The following is a 19,775-nucleotide window of genomic DNA, read 5'->3' as shown; positions in this document are numbered from 1 at the left end:
GGTGGGTGGGGGGGGGGTGGTGGGGGGCATCTTGCGGGGAAAAGGCTGATGGTTGCATTAGGTGACCTCTGCCAACATGGTACTCACCCTTCCCGAGTGCAGGAGGCCATAGAATCTCTTGCGGCACTGGACCCACGTGCGTCGCACCACATCATGGGAGCTCACTGTCTCAGCCACCTCCTCCCAGGCACGTTTGGTGAGGCGAGGGGCCTCCACCTCCCGTCCCTTGGAATCAGGACCCCCCCCCCCGCCCCCGCCGTGCTGCAGGAGGGCAGCTAGGCCACTCATTCGAAAAAAAGAGGGGCACCCTGCCCCGCTGCCTTACCGTCTGGCCCCGCCGACCTGCTCCCCGGTGAGCCTTCTACTTGCCGTTGTGAGCAGCCTTACACAGGCCAGCGCATCATTTAAATAGGCAGCCGGTTTGCCATTGGACCCGGCGGTTAGTGCACTCCTGCCGCTGCCCGCCCACTATCCTTGGGAGTCGCGCGTTACGCTGGGTGGGCCTTAATTGGCCCGCCCGTGTAAAATGGCGGAGCCGACCCGATCGCGGGCGGCCCGACGGGGAAAATTCCCCCCTGGGAGCTCCAATCACTGAGGAGAGATTATTGGGTTCAATAACTGCTTCACAAAGTCAGATATTTAAAGGGGGCAGGGCAAGTTGATAAGGCTAAGATAAAAACCATACAGGATCCTTGACTTTATAAATCGAGACATAGAGTACAAAAGCAAAGAAGTTACGGTACACCTTTATAAATCACTGGTTGGGCCTCAGCTGGAGAACTGTGTTCATTTCTGGACATAACACTTAAGGAAGGATGACAAGATCTTAGTGTACAGAAAATACAAGAATAATACTTGGGATGAGGGACTTCAGATGAGAAGGGAAAGAAAAGCTCGGCTTCTTCTCCTTAGAGCAGAGCTGATGAAGGGGAGATTTAATAGAGGTGTTGAAAATTGAGGGTTTTCGATTAGATTAGGAAAAGCTGTTTCCAGCGGCAGGAGAGTTGGTAACCAGAGGAGACAGATGATGGGTAATTGGCCAAAAGATCCAAGGGAGAATTTTTTTTTTTTCACAGCGACTTATGATGAGCTGGAATGTGCTACCTGAAAAGTTGGTGGAAGCAAATGCAGTAATAACTTTCAAAAAGGAATCGGATATATATTTTCACAAAAGAAATTTGCAGGCCTTTGGGGAAAGAGCAGGTTGAGCAAGGCTAATTGAATAACGTTTCAAAGAGTTGATCCAGATTCGATGGGCCGAATAGGCCCTTCTGCACTGTGTGATTCTATGCTTTTGATAGCGAATGAGATACTGGATAAATGTCATCCCAGGATACTCATTCAAAACAGAAGATTATGCAAAATGGTGATGAGCAGTAGTAAGATGTGAGATCTGAACAGAATTGCTGAGAATGAATGTTAAGTCTGCCAGTTGCAAAAAGTGAAGAAACAATATAGGCCAAACCCTGGATGCAGGCAACCTTCCCTCCCACCATAATTACAGACTGAAGAGTAATATTAAGGTTGGTAATGTTGTACAGCGTCCATGCTTCGATCACTAAAAAGGTATTGCTACTTAATCCTTTTGAAAGCAAGTTGCTCACTAACCAAATTGATATTCATTTTTACCTGCCTGTCATGATAACTACAATTATACAGATTTTAATTTAAATATCTGTGTTAAACTATAACTCTAAAATGTAGAATCACAGCATGGTTACAGTACAGAAGGAGGCCATTTGGCCTATGGAGCACATGCCAGCTCTCTGCAAGAGCAGCTCAGCAGGTCCCATTTCCCCACCTTTACCCTGTGGCCCTGCAAATCTTTTTTCCTTTTGAAAGCTACGATCGACCCTGGCTCCACCTCATTCTCAGGCAGTGCATTCCAGACATTCACCATTTGTTACATAAAAAGTTTTTCACTTCGCCTTTGGTTATTTTGCCATTCATCTTAGATCTATGTCCCTTGGTTCTCAATCCTTCCACCAATGGGAGCAGCTTCTCGCTGTCTGCTCTGTCCAGTTCCCTCATGATTTTGAATATTCTATCAAATCTCCTCTCAGCCTTCTCCCTAAGGAGAATATCCCAGACTTGGACACAGTACTCCACTTGAGGCCATATCGGTGTTTTATAAAGGTGGTTCATAGCTTCTTTACTTTTGTACTCTATCACCCTACGCCTCAGTTTTGAAGCCCAGTATTCCATATGCCTTTTGAACTACTGTCTCAACCTGCCCTTCCATCTTTAATGATTTGTGCAGATATACCTCCAGGTCTTTCTATTCCTGCACCCCCTTTAGTTTATGTGGCCTCTCCCCGTTCTTCCTGCCAAAATGTAACACTTCCCATTTATCTGCATTAAATTTCTTCTGCCATGTATCCACCTATCCCATTTCATCAACCTATGTTTTCTTGTAGCCTATCGCTCTCCTCACAGTTCACTATATATCCAAGTTTTGTGTCATCTGCAAATTTTGAAGTTGTGTCCTGCACAAAAAGTTGAAGTCATCAATATCTATCAAGAAAAGCAAAGGTTCTAGTACCAAACCACCTTCCTCTAGTCCAAAAAGCAATCACCATATCTCTGTCTTTCCTGTTACTCAGACAATTCCTTATCCATGCTGCCACTGCTCCTTTTATTCCATAGGCTTGCCAGCAAAATTGAAGCCCACCATGTGGCACTTGTCTTTTGGAAGTATTTGATTTTGAAATTCTCCTGAAGTAATTTTAAAAATATTAATATTAACAAAAACTTTGGACAGGTTTAACATTTTAAAAAGAGTGAATGCAGTTTTAAAGATGTTATGACTTTGTCCTTACATCATTAGAAAGTAAATGACTAAATGTGGCAAAGAAGTAGGGGGGTTTGGGGCCATAGATACACAAACCACTCAAAGTAGCAACACTAATAAAGTGATAGAAAAGCAAAGCAAGCATTGGGGTTCATTTCTAGAGGGATAATGGGTAGGCAGTGGCATTGTTTAATCCAGAGACCCCGGGTAATGCTCTGGGCACAGTGGTTCGAATCCCAACATGGCAGATGGTGAAATTTGAATTCAATTAAAAGTCAAATGATGACCATGAAACCATTGTCGATTGTCCTAAAAACCCATCGGGTTCACTAATGTCCTTTAGGAATGGAAATCTGCCAACCTTACCTGGCTGACCTACATGTGACTCCAGACCCACAGCAATGTGTGTGGTTGACTCTTTAAAAAAATGCCTTCTCAAGGGCAATTAAAGATGGGTAATAAATGCTGGCCTAGCCAGTGATGTCCACATCCATCAATGAATAAAAAAAAATTGAAGAGCAAGTAAATTATGTTAAACTTGTCGAACCTTGATGTGCTATGTGCAGTCTTTGCCCCATTACAAAAAGAATATAGAGGCAATGGAGAAGGTGCAAACAAAGATTTACTAGAATGATAACAGAATTGAGGCTATACTTTTCAAGCAAGATTCAACAGGCTGGAGCTCTTTGAAAAAGGGAAACTAAGGGTTGACCTGATGGAGCTTTTTAAGATTATGAAGGAGTTTGATAGGTTAGATGTAAAGTTATTTCCACTTGTGGGGGAGACCAAAACTAGGGGCCATAAACATAAGATAGTCAATAATAAGTCTAAAAGGGAATTTAACAGCTCTTTATTCAAAGAGAAGTTCAAACTCACTACCACTTGGAGTAGTTGAGCATAGATGCATTTGGTAAGCGCATGAGGGAGAAAAGAATAGGAGGGAATGTTGATCAGGTTAGGTGAAGTAGGGTGGAAGAAGGTCTATATGGAACATGAATCATTCCGATTGAGTGGCCTGTTCCTTGGTGTTGCAAAGACTATGTAACAGTCTGGACTCTGCTGTATGCTGATTTGGGCCACACACAGCTGCAATATAGAACCTTTCACTGTCACTGTAGGAATTGTAGTCGAGCTGTCACTGGGGGACAGTGGACAACTGGGGTGCAGCCTGTCACCATTGAAAATGGCATCGCTAAGGGGCAAGATTGCTTCTCTAGTTTCAACTCGTAAATGTAGAAGGGGAGTTTAAATTTGAGTATTTATTTAGAGTAGATGGGGAGAAACTGTTCCTACTGGCAGAAGAGTTGGTTATCAGGGGACACATTTGAAATAAGTGGCAAAAAGAACTTAGTAGGGCGGTGGAAGAGAATGTTTTCATGATCTGGAATGCACTGCCTGAGAAAGCAAATTCAATGAATGCTTTCAAAAGTGAATTAGATCTCTATTTCAAAAGGAAGTTTTTTTCAGGGCTGCAGGAAAAGCGTGGAGGGAGTGGGACTAATTGGATTTTACTTTCTAAGAGCTGAAACAGGCATGATAGTCAGAATGGTGTCATTTGTGCAATACGATTTTAGGTATGTCAAGACTTTTGACTTGTAAACCCAAACAGTCTTGTCCACAAAACCTAGACAGCCCGGTTCACTTTCCACTGACCCTGTTGGAATACTGGGGCAAGGCTGTATTTAGAGATGTTGAAGTACGGATCAGGAACATGGAAATGCCAGCAGCAAGCCGCCGAAGAAGATTTGGGAGGAGGCTGCCAAGTAAGTGGCTGCCTTTGGGAGCCCCTTCCAGTTAAGGACAGTGCAGACTGCCAAGGCTTGAGGATCAGCACAAAAACATCTTCAAGGAAGGCCACCTTCTCAAGGACATTAAATGCAGTCCTAGCCAGCAATACCCACATCCTATGAAAGAATAGTTTAGAAAAAAACAGCCCCACTGTCAGAGACGGCTGCAGTAATGTAGGTTGGAGAATGAGAGGATGCCTCAAGATGGAGGCACCTCGGAAGAACTTTCAAAGTTTAAAAATAAAAAGTGGCCACATCTGCTGCATTGTGGAGGGGACCCCTTCCATTGGATGACCTGCAGCCACAAGGGTAACCCTCAGGCAATCACAGCTAGAAAGGGGTGGGCTGGGGGAGGCATGTGAATTAGGCATCGATAGGCCCCTAGCCTGCTGCCAGGTGGCCACCTTCATTGATCAGCCAGGCTTCAGTCCTAGCAGGGGTGCCCACCCACCAGAAGGCTTCTGATCATTGTTCTCAATGGGCAATTTAATTGGCTGAATTAGCTATCTGCCAGCAGCGGTTGAGTAATTGCCACTCCCCCAATACATAAACCCTCAAAATACCCCGGAGGCTGGGCCATGCTGGTGCAACGGCCGATGGCGGGAAATTCACAGCCTGCCCACTCCTGATTGCACCTTCCATTTCCGTGAAAGTTTGGCCCTGTCTATTTATAGTGATCAGTTAATTTGGTTCTTACTATATTCTACTAATAAGACTGGCTAGCACTTGTATTTGGGGAACCTTTATCAATCTGCCCATATACAGTTATTCAGTGGGTTTCCGTGTATTCTAATGCAAAATGTAGCAGTATTAACCCTGTTCTCCTTTTCGATTCCAGCGGGTTGTTGTACAACGCATTCTGCCATGCTTGACCTCCGAATTTGTGAACCCGGACATGGTACCCTTTGTCCTACCCAATGTCCTTCTCATTGTTGAAGAGTGCACCAAAGAAGAGTACGTCAAGCTGATTCTCCCAGACCTTGTTCCAGTTTTCCGGCTCCAGGAGCCCATTCAGGTATCTGAAATCTGAAATCTAGACCGGCAAAGCCACAACTGTGATTTTTAAAAAAAATTTTGTTTTAATCGCATGAGCAGTTTGACAACATCATCGAGAGTAATTGTAGCCAGTTTTCCCACACAGTCATCGTAACTCTCTGATTGATGGACGTGCTTGCTGGGGGCTTCACTTGGTGGTGTGCATGATACCCACTCAGCTGTTGCTGTTGATCAATTTTGGATTAAAGCCAGCTTCACACCCGTACCTCTGAGACCTAATTGTACTGTGACTTTGCTGCTGCATGCTGACTGATATTGCTTGTAGTGAGGACTTGCTGTGTATTGGTCTGTTTGGAATTTCTGATGTAAGGGATTGCTTTTATATGTTATGTGTTGTGCTTATTTAAAAACCTTTGACGCTCTTTCCTGTGTGTTTGTAAATTGCACACTCCATTTCAAGTGAGTAAACTATCCTTTTGCTTTTCATGCTTCAGGCTAGCAACATGGTGAGTTTGATGTACATCATTAAATATGTAAAGAAAAAGCAGGAGTGTTGGCTGATGCATTTTTAACAAGATTTCTGCCAATCTTTATTTTCATAGCACTTTACTAGGGTGTTTGTAGAAGCAGATAGCAAATTGTTTGACATTGATTTATTCTTGACATATTTTTTGTGGTTGCTATAGGTTTTGCTGATATTCTTGCAGAAGATGGATTTGCTGTTGACGAAAACTCCACCAGAGGATATAAAGAACACAGTTTTACCCATGATTTACAGAGCCTTAGAAGCACCATCAATTCAGATTCAGGTATGGTCTTGTTGAAGGGCATGTAGAGATCTGGGACATGCTGGCACAAGATCTATGTGCATAATTAATAAGTTTCAAAAAAAAATTTGAATAATAAAGAACATGAGCCCATCATGCCAGTGCCAGCCCTTAGAGCTCACCAATTGGCCTCAATCTCCTGCTGCAGCCCTGCAACATTTTCCTTTCCAAAGATATCTCCAACTCTCTTTTGGAAGTTACTATTAAACCTGCTCCCACCTCTTTTCAGGCACTGAATTCCAAATTATTACAACTCTCAGCGTAGAAAGTTTCTCTCCAACTCTCTTTACTATTTCAACCTATGCTGTTTTAATTTGCTGTAAATCTAGACTGTACCACAGCCTAAAAAGCAAGCAGGCAACCTACCGACAAAGCGAAACGTTGCGTGTCCAGAAGCATAGAATGCAAAAAAAAACAAAGAGCTAAGTTGACTTTATTAGGCTATAGCTCAGCAAGTATATAAAAGTACTGGAAAGTACAGAAATAAAAACAAAATGCTGGGAAAACTCAGCAGGTCTAGCAGCATCTGTGGAGAGAGAATTAGTTAATGTTTCATGTCCAATATGACTTCTTCAGAACTCCTTCGGAACAGAGTTCTGAGGAAGAGACATAAAAATAGGAGCTGGAGTAGGTCATTCAGCCCTTCGAGCCTGCTCCACCATTCAGTATGACCATGGCTGATCATCTATCTCAATGCCATACTCCCACTCTCTCCTCATATCCCTTGATGCCTTTAGAGTCTAGAAATCTATCTATCTCCTCCTTAAATATATTCAGTGACTTGTCCCCCACAGCCTTTTGTGGTAGAGAATTCCACAGGTTTACCATCCTCTGAGTGAAGCAGTTTCCCCTCATCTCAGTCCTAAATGGCCTACCCTATATCCTCAGATTATGACCCCTTGTTCTAGATCCCCCAGCCAGAGGAAACATTAACCCTGCATCCAGCCCTGTCAGAATTTTATACGTTTCAATGAGATCTCCTCTCACTCTTCTAAACTCCAGTGAATACAGGCCTAGTGGCCCAATCTCTCCTCATACGACAATTGTACCATCCCAGGAGTCAACATGGGGAACCTTTGCTGCACTCCCTCTTTGGCAAGTATATCCTTTCTTAGGTAAGGAGACCAAAACTTCACACAGTATTCCAGGTGTGGTCTCACCAAGGCCCTGTATAACTGCAGTAAGACATCCTTGCTCCTGTACTCAAGTCCTCTCACATTGAAGGCCAATATACCATTTGTCGACTTAACTACTTGCTGCACCTGCATGCTCGCTTTCAATGATTGGTGTACAAGGACACCCAAGTCACTTTGTACATCAATATTCCCAGTCTATCACCATTAAATAATACTCCACCATTCTGTTTTTCCTAGCAAAGTGGATAACTTCACACTTATCCACATTATACTGCATCTGCCATGTATTTGTCCACTCACTCAACTTGTCTAAATTGCTTTGAATTCTATTAACATCCTCCTCACCACTCACATTCCCACTCAGTTTTGTGTTGTCATAGTCAACTCAAAATGTTAACTCTGTTTCTCTTTGCACAGATGCTACCAGACCTGCTGAGTTTTCCTAGCACTTGGTTGTTATTTCAGATCTCCAGCATCCGCAATATTTTACCTTTATTTCACTGGATAAGTTCAGCGTAAGTTTAGGTTGCCAGGGATGTGAGGTTATAGTTATGATGAGAAACTTGAAGATTTTGGGCATTTTCATTGGAGCTCACAAATTTAAGTTGTGGAGATCGTCAAGATCTCCAAGAATAGATGGCCAGTGACAGATGAGAAAAGATCCACTGGTTCATTCATCCTATGTCTCTCAATTCCTGATACCTATGTCATAATATCAACACCTGCCACTCTACCAAGGCCATGGGATAACCTGCAAGAGGCCAGATAAAATACCCTGTCCAAAATCTGGGAAATTCCTCTCTCACCGTCTTAAGCAATGCAGACTAGCCCCGGGGATCACCCTGACCCTGATTAGTATCATGCAGTGACTTTCTTTTGTCCAAGGTGATTGTTCTCTATTCACTAGCAGGTTTGGCTTAGAGGCATTGAGTATTCAGTGGCCTTTTCACAAGCTGGCAACTGGTTTTCCTGGTTCACTAGTCACTAGCTTCTAGGAAGAGTTCTGGTGGGGTAAATTATGATAGATTGGTTCCAGTCTCACATTTTAAGATGAGGGGAGAAATTTGGAACAATCAAGAATTGAGGGAGGTAAGAAAAAACATCTTTACATAGAAAATGGTTTGATTGTAGAATTCTCTACCGCAAACAAGCAGAAACAACCATAAATTCTTTTCATGTCCTGCTGTATCTTGGGATTGTAAACAAATAGGGAAGAATATTTATAATAGCATCCTTCATGTCTTCAGGATGTCCCAAAATACTTCACAGCCAATGAAGTGCTTTTGAAGTGTCGTGACTGTTGTAATGTGGGGTAACCCAGCAGTCAATTTTTGCATATCAAGCTCCCACAAACAGCATGGTGATGATCACCAGATGATTTGCTTTTGATACTGTTGATTGAGGGATAAATATTGGCCAGAAAACTGTAGAGAACTCCCCTGCCCCTCTAAACAATAGCAGCCATGGAACCTTTTGCATGCATCTGAGGGCAGATGTGGGCCTCAGTTTAATGTTTCATCAGGTTAGTCTAGAGATACAGTACCACTTGAAGATAATACACAGGCTCTGCTTTAATGAGAGTCTGTGGCAGAAGATTGTTCCCAAGTTCAGGATTGCTGCTCTTACCTGACCAGGCCTGGGCTCATGAAGATAAATTGTTTTTCTAATTTTTCTTTCCTGCTTTTCTTAACTTCAATCATCCGTCAAAACGAAGCAGCAATTGCTGTGATGACTGTGAATATGTGCTGAGTTATTTTCTTTGTCTTTTAGGAACTCTGCCTCAACATAATTCCCACGTTTGCAAATTTAATAGATTATCCATCCATGAAGAATGCTTTAATACCACGCATTAAGAGTGCTAGTTTGCAGACCTCCTCCCTTGCAGTAAGTGGACTTGAATTCTTGCAGTTATTATCACTTAGATAAACAACTTTACAATTAATCCCAGCAGGTTTCTGCAGTGAATTGCAGCTTAAACTTGTCTTGGGACCATAAAAGAAAGGCTTGCATTTATTTGGTGCCTTTCACAATTTCAGGATGTCCCAAAATGCTTTACACCCAATTAAATACTTATGAAGTGTTATAGGAAATGCAATAGCCAAGTGGCACACAGCAAGCTCCTACAATCAGCAATGATAATGACCAGAATATTTCTTGAAGTGATTTTGAGTTATAAATATTGGCTAGGGCACCAGGGAGAGTCATCTTGTTTTTCAAATATAGTGCCAGGCTATATTTTACCTGAGGGGAAGGTGGGCCTTGGTGTAACATCTTACCTGGCACCTCCGACAGTGTAGCACTCCCTCAGTACCGTACTGGAGTGTTGGCCTGGGTATTTTTTTGATCTAATCTCTGGAGTGGGACTTGAACCCACAATCTTTATACTTGGAGCTAAGAGTGTGACCCACTGAACCACAGCTGACAGCAAATTAATTAACATTATCTCCTGACTCATTAGTGGTTGGTGAAATAATACAACTTGCTGCTATCTAATTTGACTCTAATTTACAGTCCAACAACATTTAGAAGCCTACATGAGTCCTTTCTAAATACAATAGCTGTAGTTTAATACCATTTTGCTGATCCCTAGATTATGATAAAACAAAGTGATTCAATGTTTTCTGAAACTTGCAAGCTACAGTACATTTTGTTTAACAAATGTTGTGAAATTGCTTGATTAAAGGTCACAAAGTGGAAGCAATATTTAAGGCTGATCACCAATTTGTTTGTTCCCCTTTTTCTCCACTCCTACTCACTCCTGGAGACATTGCAAGGGTGAGTGAGAGCCAGTTGGCTAGCCCATGTGGTCATAATCTGGCAATGACCATTGACAAACTATTCAACTGCAGGGGCATCACAGCTAAGCCAAATTGTGTCCTTAGCTGCTGTGTGTAATATGTACACATGTGCCCAATTCTAGCATGAGTTACCTGTCAAAGATCAGGACTCAGAACCCTGGCTGTCTTCCTCTGCACCACTCTACTGCTCACACACAACTGGTGTTGATGCTAGTAGTAACCCATCCACTGCCAGCCAGCACAAATCACTTGAATCTTCAGACTAAGTTTGAAGCTGGGACCTCTCTGGTCTCATCAGCTCACCTGCTGACTGGGATAAGCTTGGCCAACTTCTAACTAGACAATGGTAACTGTTCAGCTTTTTTGCAGGATGTTAATTCGTGAGTTACCTTGACTTTTATTCTGTTTCCAATCTCTACAGGTCCGTGTAAATTCGCTGGTTTGCTTAGGCAAGCTCCTAGAGTACCTGGACAAATGGTTTGTCCTGGATGAGATTCTTCCTTTCTTGCAGCAGATCCCATCCCGGGAACCTGCAGTTCTTATGGGAATTTTAGGTGAGGCTGTTTGAAGCATTTACCTTGCAGTGTTTCTAAAATTTAATTTCATAATTTCAGTTGACTTGAGTAACAACGCACTAACTTTCTTTTAAACATCCCAAGACCTTTCACAGGAGCATTATCAAATGTTTTTGCCAATAAACGGAAACAAATATTTAACTTTCATGTGGCCTCTGAAGCCCTAGGAGACACACCAGTGTGACCTCCAAAGTTAAAAGCCTTGGACACCCTATAACTGTTCATCTCTGGAATATGGTGTTGAATCAAACCCGGAATGATGGGATGAGTGTCCTATCTCTGCTGCTCCTGCCCTTGCTCTCCATTGTAATTAATTATCTTGAAGCAGTTGCAGATGTTTGTGAGATCTACAACTGTATCTTTCAATCTCTCTTACTTTCTTTCTTCCTTTTTTTTCCCTGTGTCTCAGGTATCTACAAATGTACTTTCAGCCACAAGAAGCTGGGCATTACCAAAGAACAATTGGCTTCAAAAGTGCTACCGCACCTTGTGCCTCTCAGCATTGACAGCAATCTGAATCTGAACCAGGTCAGACCACCTCCACTGCCCTTTCTGTGCTGTTGAAAATAATCCTGTTTTCTCCAATTTGGCGCACATTTTCAGAATTAGTGCATTGCGGCTATTTTGTTTTAGCAAAAAAAATTGAATTATTTTTAACCCTGCCGTGCAGTACTTGAGTTGTTGAGTCATACTCTTGTCATTTGAGATCTTTAAGTGCAGGTGGAGTGGTGGGGGGCAATTTACTTGTGAGTGCCACTCCTAGCTATCTGTGCGTCACTCAGTGCTGCCTGCTCCCGGCAATCAACATAAATCATCTGCTAGAAGCAGCGCTCTGGAAATGAATTTCTCCCACAGGACCTTTTTAAAAAAAAAAAAATTCAAATCATTTGATTATGAACCCCAAGTTTCTACAATAAAATAGCAACAAAATTCAGAAATGAGCACTTTAGCCACTTTAAGAAGCCTTAAAGTAATGTATTCAAGCTGTGCTTAACATTATTTGCAAACATGCTATTGAAACATTTCATCATGCACTCATCAGGACAGGATAAACCAACAAGAAGGGAAACAACAATTTATACTGCGTAAGAAGAGAGTGCTGCTTGGTTGGCAAGTGAACTGTGATTGGTAGAGGCGTTGCCATGGAGAATGCAGCAGAGTTAACTGTTAACTGCTAAGCTTTTGTTTCAAATTTAAACCAGGCAGGTCGACTTTAGTCAAGGCATTGCCATGGGGAAAGTCAAAGCATAGTGCCCAACGTTAGATGCAATTGCGTAATTGGGCAACACTTGCTAAACAGTCCTGATTGTGCTAAGAATTGCACTGAAAACCAATTTAAGGTCATCAGTTGGGGCGGCAATGTGGGTCTCTTTTATGCATGCTAGAAGCTACATATATTCACACACGGGGCTCTGTCCTTTGCAGACGGAAGGAGAGTGTCCACACATTACGCCTTTCCCAACTATACAGAAGTGTAGGGGACCACCATTCCCTGGTACGTTCTTCATGGCAATGCCTTGACCAGAGTTGCCCTGCCTGGTCTTTTTTTCAGCAGTTTTTTTAAGTCGTTGGTAGTACAGAACTTATCCTGCAAACCTCAAATGTAGGCATGCAGCCATCAAGGACTGTAAACTATGTCTTACTGAGGTTAGAATAAGAACTTGATTTGTAACCCTTTACTTATATAGGTAGCAGATACACTAAAACATTTAATTAGACTTTATTTGCACTCTAGTGAAGATGTACAGCTGGAACAGAAGGAAGCTCTCTGAGTAGTCTCGTTCTGCCTCATTTCAGAGTCGTCAAGTTGGGCCCTGCCTCTTAATTTATGATGTAATTTCTTTGCATTGATGAACTTTACACCAACACTGCTGTTCTATAAATACAGCTTCGCATACAAGAAAGCAAAACAATCTGTATTTTCTTCATGTTTGCACAGCTTCATTTGGTGGTTATGGCCATTTATACAGAGAATTTCTTTGTTATACCTTCAATAAAATAAATAATTTTTTGAAAAGTTGTAGCCTTCCTAAGCAAGGACTTCAGAAAGATTTTTTCTTAACACCATTGAAGGACTCAAGTCCATATAGTTTTTTTGCTCTCCATGTTCTTCAGAGTGTGTTCCTGTGGGGGATCTCGCTGGACTGGACCTCAGCCTGAGACAACTAATATCACTGGTGCTGATTCTCCAATCCTCGCTTCCCATGGCCAGCACAGGATTGATGAATTAGACCATGAGACGTAGGAGCAGAAATTAGGCCATTTGGCCCATTGAGTCTGCTCCGCCATTCAATCATGGCTGATAGGTTTCTCAACCCCATTCTCCTGCCTTCTCCCCGTAACCTTTGATCCCCTTACCAATCAAGAACCTATCTATCTCGGTCTTAAATACACTCAATGACCTGGCCTCCATAGCCTTTTGTGGCAATGAATTCCATAGATTCATGACTCTCTGGCTAAAGAAGTTTCTCCTCATCTCTGTTCTAAAAGGTCTTCCCTTTACTCTGAGGCTGTGCCCTCGGGTCCTAGTCTCTCCTACTAATGGAAACATCTTCCCCACGTCCACTCTATCCAGGCCTTTCAGTATTCTGTAACTTTCAATCAGATCCCCCCTCGTCCTTCTAAACTCCATCAAGTATAGACCCAGAGTCCTGAAATGTTCCTCATATATTAAGCCTTTTAGTCCTGGGATCGTTCTCATGAACCTCCTCTGGACCCTCTCTGGGGCCAGCACATCCTTCCTGAGATACGGGGCCCAAAATTGTTCACAATATTCTAAATGTGACCAGAGCCTTATAAAGCCTCAGCAGCACATCCCTGTTTTTATATTCTAGTCCTCTCGAAATAAATGCCAACATTGCATTTGCCTTCCTAACTACCGACTCAACCCGCAAGTTAACCTTAAGAGAATCCTGGACTAGGACTCCCAAGTCCCTTTGCACTCCAGATTTCTGAATTCTCTCCCCATTTAGAAAATAGTCTGTCTCTATTCTTCCTACCAAAGTGCATGACCTCACACTTCCCCACATCGTATTCCATCTGCCACTTCCTTGCCCATTCTCCTAACCTGTCCAAATTCTTTTGCAGCGTCCCCGCCTTCTCAATACTACCTGTCCCTCCACCTATCTTTGTATCATCTGCAAACTTAGCCAGAATGCCCTCAGTTCCTTCATCTAGATCATTAATGTATAAAGTGAAAAGTTGTGGTCCCAACACTGACCCTTGCGGAACTCCACTAGTCACCGGCCGCCATCCTGAGAAGTACCCCTTATCCCTACACTCTGCCTTCTGCCAGACAGCCGATTTTCTATCCATGCTAGTACCTTGCCTCTAATACCATGGGCTCTTATCTTACTGAGCAACCTCCTGCCTGGCACTTTGTCAAAGGCCTTCTGGAAGTCCAAGTAGATAACATGCATTGGCTCTCCGTTGTCTAACCTACTCGTTACCTCCTCATAGATTTGTCAGGCATGACCTCCCCTTGATGAAACCATGCTGACTTTGCCCGATTTTACCATGCACTTCCAAGTATTCTGAAATCTCATCCTTAATAATGGACTCTAAAATCTTACCAATGACTGAGGTCAGGCTAATCAGCCTGTAATTTCTCGTCTTTTGCCTCACTCACTTCTTAAACAAGGGGGTTACATTAGCGATCTTCCAGTCCTCTGGGACCTCCCTGACTCCAGTGATTCCTGAAAGATCACCACTAACGCCTCCACTATCTCTTCAGCTATCTCCTTCAGAACTCTGGGGTGTAATCCATCTGGTCCAGGTGATTTATCCACCTTCAGACCTTTCAGTTTTCCTAGCACCTTCTCCTTGGTAATGGCCACCATACTCACCTCTGCCCCCCGACTCTCTTGAATTTTGGGGATGTTACTCGTGTCTTCCTCCGTGAAGACTGACGCAAAGTACCTATTCGGTTCCTCCGTCATTTCTTTGTTCCCCACTACTACTTCTCCAACGTCATTTTCCAGTGGCCCAATGTCCACTTTTGCCTCTCTCTTAGCCTTTATATATCTAAAAAATACTCTTGCAATCTCCTTTTATATTACTGGCTAGTTTACCCTCATATTTAATCCTCTTTATTTCTTTTTTAGTTGTCCTCTGTTCGTCTTTGTAGGCTTCCCAATCCCCTGGTTTCCCACTGCTCTTCGCCACATTGTATGCTTTCCCTTTAGCTTTGATGCTGTCCCTGACTTCCCTTGTCAGCCATGGTTGCCTCATCCTCGCTTTAGTATGCTTCTTCTTCCTAGGGATGAATTTTTGCTGTGTCTCCCAACTTACTCCCAGAAACTCCTGCCATTGCTGTTCCACTGTCTTTCCTGCTAGGCTCATCTCCCAGTCAATTCTGGCCAGCGTCTCCCTCATGCCTCTGTAGTTGCCTTTATTCAACTGTAATACCATTACATCTGATTCCAGCTTTTTCCTCTCAAACTGCAGGATAAATTCTATCATATTATACAAAACAAAAACAGAATTACCTGGAAAAACTCAGCAGGTCTGGCAGCATCGGCGGAGAAGAAAAGAGTTGACGTTTCGAGTCCTCATGACCCTTCGACAGAACTTGAGTTCGAGTCCAGGAAAGAGCTGAAATATAAGCTGGTTTAAGGTGTGTGTGTGGGGGGCGGAGAGATAGAGAGAGAGAGAGAGAGAGGTGGGGGGGGCGGTGTGGTTGTAGGGACAAACAAGCAGTGATAGAAGCAGATCATCAAAAGATGTCAACGACAATAGTACAATAGAACACATAGGTGTTAAAGTTAAAGTTGGTGATATTATCTAAACGAATGTGCTAATTAAGAATGGTTGGTAGGGCACTCAAGGTATAGCTCTAGTGGGGTTTTTTTTATAATGGAAATAGGTGGGAAAAGGAAAATCTTTATAATTTATTGGAAAAAAAAAAGGAAGGGGGAAACAGAAAGGGGGTGGGGATGGGAGAGGGAGCTCACGACCTAAAGTTGTTGAATTCAATATTCAGTCCAGAAGGCTGTAAAGTCCCTAGTCGGAAGATGAGGTGTTGTTCCTCCAGTTTGCGTTGGGCTTCACTGGAACAATGCAGCAAGCCAAGGACAGACATGTGGGCAAGAGAGCAGGGTGGAGTGTTAAAATGGCAAGCGACAGGGAGTTCTGGGTCATTCTTGCGGACAGACCGCAGGTGTTCTGCAAAGCGGTCGCCCAGTTTACGTTGGGTCTCTCCAATGTAGAGGAGACCACATTGGGAGCAACGAATGCAGTAGACTAAGTTGGGAGGAACAACACCTCATCTTCCGACTAGGGACTTTACAGCCTTCCAGACTGAATATTGAATTCAACAACTTTAGGTCGTGAGCTCCCTCCCCCATCCCCACCCCCTTTCTGTTTCCCCCTTCCTTTTTTTTTCCAATAAATTATAAAGATTTTCCTTTTCCCTCCTATTTCCATTATAAAAAAAACCCCACTAGAGCTATACCTTGAGTGCCCTACCATCCATTCTTAATTAGCACATTCGTTTAGATAATATCACCAACTTTAACTTTAACACCTATGTGTTCTATTGTACTATTGTCGTTGACATCTTTTGATGATCTGCTTCTATCACTGCTTGTTTGTCCCTACAACCACACCCCCCCCTCCACCTCTCTCTCTCTCTCTATCTCTCCGCCCCCCCCACACACACACCTTAAACCAGCTTATATTTCAGCTCTTTCCTGGACTCGAACTCAAGTTCTGTCGAAGGGTCATGAGGACTCGAAACGTCAACTCTTTTCTTCTCCGCCGATGCTGCCAGACCTGCTGAGTTTTTCCAGGTAATTCTGTTTTTGTTTTGGATTTCCAGCATCCGCAGTTTTTTTGTTTTTATCTCTATCATATTATGGTTACTTCCTCCTCAGGGATCCTTCACCTTAAGCTCCCTTATCAAATCTGCCTCATTACACATCACTAAATCTAGAATTGCCTCTTCCCTAGTGGGCTCCACCACAAGCTGCTCCAAAAAGCCATCTCGTAGACATTCCACAAATTCCTTTTCTTGGGATCCACTACCAACCTGATTTTCCCAGTCTACCTGCATATTGAAATCCCCCATGATCACTGTAAACTTGCCTTTCTTACATGCCTTTTCTATCTCCTGCTGTATCTTGTGCTCCACATCCTGACTACTGTTCGGAGGCCGATACATAACTCCCATTATGGTTTTTTTACCTTTGTGGTTCCTCAACTCTACCCACACAGATTCTACATCATCTGACCCTACGTCGTTTCTTGCTGTCGACTTAATTTCATTTCTTACTAACAAAGCAACCCCACCCCCTCTGCCAACCTGCCTATTGTATCTAAATACAATTGTCTTGTATTTGACTTTGTATTTTTCTCTGTATAGTTTCCAAAAACTAACATTAACTTCTTTCTCTTACATCTAGTTTAACTCCTTCATGGGAGTGATCAAGGAAATGTTAAGTAAGTTGGAGGCTGAGCACAAGACCAAACTGGAACAACTACACCACATGCAAGAACAGCAGAGGTAATGGGTGCTCGCAATGTGCTTTGTGTTCAGTGTCAGCCTGCAGTCTGTTTGTGCCATAGAGTAATGATGAGGTACATGGATTACTCTTGAGCTTCTAGGACTCTTGAGAGAAAGAGAGAGAGAGAAAGTTGATGTCAATTGAAAACAGCAAATCCGGGTAATCTTTTTTCAGCAAGTGCACCTGTCCAAATTAAACTGTGCTACTACTCTTGTGTCCCCATCTGGCAATAAAGGTAAATGGAGAAATTGCAGTGTCAAGTTTTGGAATTTTTTAACCAGTTTTTCCATGGAAAGTATTTAGAAGTTAAAAATGGTTACTTTTATAGGTTTTTAAAATCGTATGTATTCTCACAAATTAAGAAAAAAAATAGCTACTAACGCAATAGTTGGCTACATGCTAAGCTTTGTTTTTGCCCCCAGACGCTAAATAATAAGCAGTTGATGCATTAGTGGTTGATTAAAAATAACACTTCATGCTCATTGTGTTGGGAAGTTACTGGTCCCTTCTGGCTGCGAACACAGTAGTCAGAATTTCACACCCCCGAGTAAAATTGCGTGATATTTCGGTCAGCGGGAGCATGCGAGAGTCGGCAACGCACCCGCCCACAATTAAGAGGCCTATTAAGGCCACTAGTTTAGTAATCAAGAGAGATTTTTTGCTGCTTGTCCAACGTTACAGTTTATGGGTGGGCGAATCGGCCAGGTGGCCTTTGCATTTTTGAGGAAACCTCACCCCCCAGCTGGATGAAGTTTCTGACAATTTAAAAAAAAATGTTTTGACGTTTTTTATTAGGTATATGTTCAAGTGAGTGATTTCTATGTGGGGACATTTTTTTCCAGAATCTCCAAATCTTTATTTTTGATTTTAAAATTCTCCAGCTCCCTGAGGTGCGCTGCCCTGCGCCTGTGCAGACTACAGCACTTGCCTTGCTCCCATCCCAGCAGCACTGAGGTTGTCAGCACACGTTAATTGACCAGACAGCGTGAAATCACAGTCGGGGGCCGATTGCGGGTGGCAGGTCGTCTCCCGGCTGCTTCCGGGTCCACCCATTCTGCCCGACGACCCGAAAATCCTGCCCGGTGACTTAAAAAAACGCAGTGGTAGAGATTCGGACAGGCAAATAGGTTCAGGAAAGGTTACAAGCTCAATCAGACTTCACACAGAAGGCCGAGAGAGAGATTTAGCATGTTAGAGGGGAGTTCAGAAGCTGTTTTGCTTCAGGTGAATAAGATGACCACTGTTATGAAATGCACAACATGTTCATTATTTTAAAAACAAAAAACAAAAAAACTGCGGATGCTGGAAATCCAAAACAAAAACAGAATTACCTGGAAAAACTCAGCAGGTCTGGCAGCATCGGCGGAGAAGAAAAGAGTTGACGTTTCGAGTCCTCATGACCCTTCGACAGAACTTGAGTTCAAGTCCAAGAAAGAGTTGAAATATAAGCTGGTTTAAGGTGTGTGTGTGGGGGGCGGAGAGATAGAGAGAGAGACATCTTTTGATGATCTGCTTCTATCACTGCTTGTTTGTCCCTACAACCACACCCCCCCCTCCACCTCTCTGTCTCTCTATCTCTCCACCCCCCACACACACACCTTAAACCAGCTTATATTTCAACTCTTTCTTGGACTCGAACTCAAGTTCTGTCGAAGGGTCATGAGGACTCGAAACGTCAACTCTTTTCTTCTCCGCCGATGCTGCCAGACCTGCTGAGTTTTTCCAGGTAATTCTGTTTTTGTTTATGTTCATTATTTTGTTTATTTCTTGAAAATAAAAGGTAGAGTTTGAACTAAGTGAATCCAGTTATATTTATCGTTTACTATGTTCACTTGCAGTGAAATCAAGCAGGCTAATAATTTGCATCTCAACAAGTGCTTTCCCAATCCATTTTAGAAGTGATCAGAAAGGTACATTGAAGTGTGTGGTAAAGATTCGAACATCTGGCTCAGATCAGAGTGGAGTAATGCTCAATACAGCGAGATATCAGGCAATAAGGGCACACTCCCAAACAGTGAGACCACCGATGAAAGGCTTTATTGCTTCTGAGGGAATATTTAAAACAAGAACCTAAACTTGTAATAGATAGCACTCTCATCAACTGCATTTAAGACAATTTTCTACTAACACCACTGTGCTGAAAAAAAGATTTTTTTTTGTCAAAGCTTTTCATCTTGCACTCATCAGGACAATTCACAAAGGGAGCAACAGTTGACAACTGACACTGATAACCAATTTGAGATTGTCAGCCAGGCTCGCAGTGTGGCATGTGTACTAGAAATTACATATATTAATACACGGGGTCCTGTTCTTTGCAGGCATTAAGAACATGTACACACATTGCACCCATTTCAGTTAAACA

The 19,775-nt window shown here is 42.9% G+C and overlaps 1 protein-coding gene across 1 annotated transcript in view; it reads left to right on the top strand.

Annotated features, from left to right (window-relative positions):
• Nucleotides 1–19,775, top strand: part of scyl2 (SCY1 like pseudokinase 2) — an 82,833-nt gene that overhangs the window by 49,382 nt on the left and 13,676 nt on the right. The window contains exons 9-14 of the mRNA XM_041215899.1: nt 5,417–5,593; nt 6,261–6,383; nt 9,308–9,421; nt 10,757–10,889; nt 11,320–11,438; nt 17,312–17,412. Coding sequence (XP_041071833.1) covers nt 5,417–5,593; nt 6,261–6,383; nt 9,308–9,421; nt 10,757–10,889; nt 11,320–11,438; nt 17,312–17,412 — 767 coding nt within the window. The remainder of the gene's footprint in view (nt 1–5,416; nt 5,594–6,260; nt 6,384–9,307; nt 9,422–10,756; nt 10,890–11,319; nt 11,439–17,311; nt 17,413–19,775) is intronic.

This window comes from Carcharodon carcharias, chromosome 21 (genome assembly GCF_017639515.1).
Source record: "Carcharodon carcharias isolate sCarCar2 chromosome 21, sCarCar2.pri, whole genome shotgun sequence".
Lineage (NCBI taxonomy): Eukaryota > Metazoa > Chordata > Chondrichthyes > Lamniformes > Lamnidae > Carcharodon > Carcharodon carcharias.
Note: the sequence above shows the minus strand (reverse complement) of the source record. Positions and strands in the feature narration are given on the sequence as shown.